This window comes from Octopus bimaculoides, chromosome 7 (genome assembly GCF_001194135.2).
Source record: "Octopus bimaculoides isolate UCB-OBI-ISO-001 chromosome 7, ASM119413v2, whole genome shotgun sequence".
NCBI lineage: Eukaryota > Metazoa > Mollusca > Cephalopoda > Octopoda > Octopodidae > Octopus > Octopus bimaculoides.
The window spans coordinates 75,351,075-75,357,172 of record NC_068987.1 but is presented as its reverse complement, the minus strand read 5'-3'; the positions used below and the strand labels follow the sequence as shown (position 1 = coordinate 75,357,172).

The following is a 6,098-nucleotide window of genomic DNA, read 5'->3' as shown; positions in this document are numbered from 1 at the left end:
ATATACATATATATGTGTGCGCGTGTGTATACAGCGTGCATAACGTATTTGAGGACATACATTTTTGGGGGTTATTGCTGCATTTTTTGCTAACTCTGTATAATCTTTGTTTCAGAAAATAATAATGGCAGACCCTCAGCTTACTCAAGAAATGAAGAGATACGCTGTTATTGTGGCTATAAAGGCTGAGCATAACGAGTTAGAAATATCTCGACTTTTAAAAGTTTCCAGATCCTTCGTCTACAAAGTTTGTAAGGAGTTTGAGACTAAAGATGGAAACGTATAACCAGTATCGAAGCATAAAAAGCATTTTAAACGCTCTGAAATCATCAGAACACTTAAATTTATCCACAAAGTTCAACAGACCATTGATTACAATCCCAGAAAGTCCATGCGGTCAATTGCAAAAGATCTCCATGTGTCAGAAGGAACAGTCGGAAATGTTGTCCACGAAGACACCATATATTAGCCTTATACGATGAGTAAAGGTCAATTTGTGAGAAAAAGCAGAAGAAAATCACTACATCAGATCTAAAAGATTCTTAAACAAACTGAAAAATCCAGCAGAAGATTTCATTTAATTTTTTTAAACGAGAAAAACTTCGATAAAGATCAAAAAGTTAGAAAAAATGACAGATGGTTATGTGCAGACCCATCTGAAGTTCCAAGTGTTATGCATACAAAATTTCCTGCAACTGTTATTGTTTTAGGGGTTCTCAGCAATGAAGGACATGTGATGGCTCTTTACTTCTTTCCACAAGGCCTTAGAGTTAACTCTGCCGCCTACATTGAGATCCTGGAAAAAACTGTTAGACAATGCATGAAATGGAAGGCCATATGTGTTTCAGTAAAACTCTGCACTATCACACATGGCTCTAGTAACACAGGAATGGATGGCTGAAAAATTTAATGATCACATAACCCCTAACGTTTGGCCTCCTAATTCCCCAGATCTCAATCCATTGGACTATTACATGTGGAGCGTTGTTGAAGCTGAAAGGGGGCTTTATTGAAAAGAAGGTTTATTTTTATCCTCAGAGCATTTTTTGATAAATAAAGTTATCTGTTATATATCTGTTTTTTTATAAACATAAATCTATCCTCAAATATTTTACGTACCCTGTATATATATATATATATATATATATATATATATATATATATATATATATATATACCGGGAAATGTTTCATATCTCATCATACATGAAATATAAATATATTTGCACAGCAAATTATATTTGTAGATATGAACATAATCAAAGATAATCGCCACTGACGAATTAGTAAACTACTTAATGAATGTTAGGGTGTATCCCGTGATTAACGTCATGCTTCATGCATTCCCAAGAAACTTGACCTCTCTATGGCCCTATTTCGAATAGATGTACTATCATTTTTTGTCCCCTCCAAACTACATTTGATTGAACGCACCATCTTTTTGTATATATACAACCTCTTCGGCATGTGTGTCCTTTTATGACAGAAGTGTCTTATATGAGAGTGCTTTTCTGCTGTTTCGAGCGCAGAGGTTCTCTCGTTGCTTGAGTACTTTTAGCTCGCGACATAGGTGCGTCCATCTAAGGTCCCCCTCGGCGTAATAATGACTTGCACACTTGTGCTTTTAAAAATTGACCACTCAAAGTAATGAGGAAGTGCCTGTGCGGTCACAATACATGCTAGAAATAGCAACTAAATCTATCTCAAATCACATCTTAATTTTTTAAAGAAGACATTTGTCAGTCTGTTAATTGACGAGATGATCATGGCTGGAATGCCTTTGACCACAGGTCTATTTGATTATTGTCTGGGGTTAAACAGTAAGAGCAAAACGATTTAGTTATACAGGACTTCTCAAAATCTCTTTCTCTGTTACCCTTATAAATTCCACACTAAGTGTGACGATTTAAAATGTGTGGCAATCATTCCTTTCACGACAACGTTAGCGGCATACCTGAAGTAAAAAAAAGTTAGCCTAACTGAGAATCGAAACCACAGGAAATCAGCATTATGTTTGAAGAAGGAGCTTATTCGACATTTTTCGGTTGGAAATTTAAAACTTTGTGCTTACACTTTTTCCCTTGTCCTTGCAGTTACTCTGCTATTTGCACTGTCCTCTTATTATTATTCATACGACCTAGATATTATTCCAATAGCCGAGCCATTCCATCTAACCTTGGAAACCTCTTGCCTTCAGGCAGGCTTCTCAACGAGGAAAATGGTGATGTGAGGTGAAATAGAGCTCAGAACACAACGCAATGCATCTCCTCAAACACTCTGACAATTCCGCTAATCTATAATCCTGCATTGTCCTTTCCTTATTGACCCCGAAAGGATGAAAGTAAATTTAACCTCGGCAGGGTTTGAACTTAGAGCGTAGAGAGTCGGAGCATATTCCATAAAGCGTTCTACTTGATGCTCTGACAATTCACTGTCTTCATGATAATTCGTTATATGGTACTGTTGGTAAAACACTAGCGATGTCAGCAGCAGCAAAAGACAAAAAACTGCAGAAAACAGGATATAAAGTCTTGCAGTATTTAGTTGCATCATTTTGCATTTTGCAGAGTTCGAATTCTGCCTAACTAGACTTTGCTTCGTATCCTTCCAGATTCGCCAAAATAGATCCCAGTCACGTACTACAAAGTAATCAACTCTGCCCAGTCACTCAAAATTTGACCGCGTGTGTCCATGTTAGAAATCAGTCTAACAGCTGCAGCATGTCTTCCTCTACAAACATATGATTGCCACCCAGTTTTGTAAATTTTCACACCACTTTCTTACAAAGGCTTAAATTATTTTTTTTTAATCAGTTTATAATTAAATATGGAGGGCTAACGAAGGTTAAAAATAATTCTTTTACCTCATTTAATTCCTTAATCAGAGGTTTGCTTAAAACAACATCTAGAAAAGGTAATCTTTTCACTGCCACAGGAGCTCCCTGCAAAAGAATACGAAAATGAAAAGTATGAAATAACTCAATGGGTCGATGGTTCGATCACGAAGGTCCTGGGCTCTCGTATTATGTCAAGTGCAAATTCATAAGGTGGACTTCTTACTATTTATTCAAGAGAGGCAGGACAGTGCTCATGAAGAACGACTTCTAAAGTTAATGGAATATTATGCTAACATAATAATTCATCATTGGTTAATATAAATGAATATGAGATATCGACTATAATTAGATGATCTAATAGACTTTAAAGGGAGACATAAATGTGAAAAAAGATATATTAAATACACAAAGAAACTTATCAATTTTTTTACTTCCACCAATTAAAAATTATATATTTTTTTTCCGTTACTTTCACGGATTTCCATGACTCTCTACCACCATTCGGTCCCATTATTATGAATTCGAATTGGGAGCTTGAATCATAGTAAATCTTTCATTAGATGATTATACAACCATGGACGCCACCCCTTTGAACGCGTTGCAGTTACTCTCTTGATAGAGCTTGATGGTCCAGACCATTGATCTTCTAAGATTACTCTGACTAGCATCAATGTAAGAAGCTCTTCCGCTACCTCTTCAGAATCCGCCATGTTGCAGCCCCATGACTGCCGTATCCCTTGCAGGGTGGCTGAACGGGTGCTGTGCCTTGTCAAAGGGCTGCTTGTAACAAAGCAGGGCACGGTCGTAACTCCTTGAGGTATTTTCAGAATGCCCGCATATAAATATTTATAATATTTACACTATAAAATCGAACTTAGGACTACCGACCAACGAACGACCAATCACTTTTTAAAGTGCTTTTGCACTGTAAGACATATATGTTTCAATAAATCCCCTCATTTGAGTGCCAGTGAGTTGAAAAAGAAAGACACGATCGATAGTGTAGACCTTAATACACTTACGGTTAACTAAGAAGTTAGACAACAACAGAAACACAATTTAGAATTATGTTCACACCTAGTTACAATTCGCTCTTTGTTTACACTGAAATTGAAATTCAGTTATGTATATAAAAAATAGGTGTTACCTTGTAAATAGCTGTCTGAATAAATATTTGATTTTCTGAGACAATTGAAGCTATTTTCGATTTGGATGACTGAGCACTGATCTGGAAAAAAAAACAGAATCAGGAAAGAAAAAAAAATGAGAATATTCTCTGACCTATTGAAATAGTTGAGAAGAGAATAAGAGTGCCTTTATATGTTTATGAGTTTTATCGTGTGTGCAATTTATAAGTACATTTGTTCATATGACTGTGTTCATGCTTCTATATGTCTGCTTGTTTGTTTGTGAATGTTTTCGCATATGTGAGAGTACGTGTACTTGTGTTTGATTGTGTATGCGTGCGTACTGATGACGTGCACGTGCTTGTGGCGACGCATAATGTTATGATGTGTGTATGGGCATGCAACGTAATAATGGATGCTACATGTATATGTGAGAGTGTGCCCACGCGCCCTTTAGATGAAACATTGATAAAGGTCTTTTTAAAGAAATCTGTATTTTATTTTAGCTTATATGAGAGATCTCGATAAGAGTAATCTATCCATGTAACTTATATGCAAACATATTCCGTAGAAAAAATGTAGGAGTGGCTGTGTGGTAAGCACAGGCGCAGGAGTGGCTGTGGTAGATAGCTTGCTTACCAACCACATGGTTCCGAGTTCATTCCCACTGCGTGGCACCTTGGGCAAGAGTCTTCTACTATAGCCTCGAGCTGTCAAAGCTTTGTTAGTGGATCTGGTAGACGGAAACTGAAAGAAGCCCGTCGTATATATGTATGTATGTGTGTGTATATGTTTGTATGTCTGTGTTTTCCCTCCCCCCTCCCACCAATATCGCTTGACAACTGATGGTGGTGCGTTTACGTCCCTGTAACTTAGCGGTTTGGCAAAAGAGACCGATAGAATAAGTACTAGACTTCCAAAGAATAAGTCCTGGGGTCGATTTACTCGACTAAAGGCGATGCTCCAGCATGGCCGCAGTCAAATGACTGAAACAAGTAAAAGAGTAAAAGAGGTAAAAACCGGTGAAAAAAAAAGGAGATTAACGCATAAAATCGACTTTGACTCCAAATATTATTCTTATTTCAAAAGAAAACTATATCTAAATTTAACTTTTCTGATAGATCTCCACTAGAGGAATTTGATGGTGCCAATTATATCAAAAAAATGTTTTAATGAAAAAAAAAAACTACTGGGGTCAAATGTGCCGAAAGAAATGGTAACGCCTAAAATCACATTCAAAACGTAATTTTCTTTTAAACATCTCGTATGCGAGAAGGGCGCATGCAAGTTAATATTTTCAAGTTATTACACCTGGAAAAGTACAGAACAAAATTTCTACAGTAGAATTTGCCTAATTCGTCATCTCTAAAGGAAACTAGAAAGTACTTTAAATCAAAATTCTACTGTATTTAAAATATTGCAGCCGAGAATAACATTTTTTAAATTAAAATACCTAATATTAGGTGAATTTGAGATAATTTACTTTATCTATTATGAGAATCTAAGAAATAAATTTTTAACAACATGGTACAAAAATAATCAAAAATAAATTTAAACAAAAATTTTTTTTTAAATCATGTCTTTTGAAATATACAATTAAAATAGACATTTTATTTAGTTAAGAACAAGCAATAAAATATGAAGTTGTAAATAATATTGCACGAGAATTTTTATCCACTTGAATTGAAATCCCATTACAAATAACATTGATTGTAGTAGAATGGTCATTAAATGGTTTCGAATCAAACATATGCTCAGTCAGTTCTTCCACATTAAAAAAAAATGAAATTTAATCTGACAAATAAATCATAAGTAAAATTTATTAGTTAACATTAATACAGTAGAATTAGCCTAATTCGTCTTTGGCTAATTCATTACTTGACTTAATTCGTCACTCTCAATTTTCACCTTGGGATGATTAATTAGGCGAATTCTACTGTATTTTTTTTAAAGTTAATTTTATTTTTATTTCATTTTCAAAATACTGTTTTTTTTTCTCCAAAAATAAACCCATGGGCTTAAATACAGACTTAAATAATTTTGCTTAAATAATTTTTTTTCTGAAAATCATAAAAATTACTGGGACTATACGTGAAAAGAGTTTCTGAATATAAGCCCACAGGCTTAAAATTGGAT

General features: G+C 35.0%; 1 protein-coding gene across 1 annotated transcript in view; it reads right to left on the bottom strand.

The window, feature by feature from the left end:
• LOC106878135 (atrial natriuretic peptide receptor 1) overlaps positions 1 to 6,098 on the bottom strand; it is a 205,032-nt gene that overhangs the window by 194,151 nt on the left and 4,783 nt on the right. Inside the window, exons 3-4 of the mRNA XM_052969445.1 lie at positions 3,983 to 4,063; positions 2,863 to 2,940 (exon numbers count right to left, since the gene is read on the bottom strand). Coding sequence (XP_052825405.1) covers positions 2,863 to 2,940; positions 3,983 to 4,063 — 159 coding nt within the window. The remainder of the gene's footprint in view (positions 1 to 2,862; positions 2,941 to 3,982; positions 4,064 to 6,098) is intronic.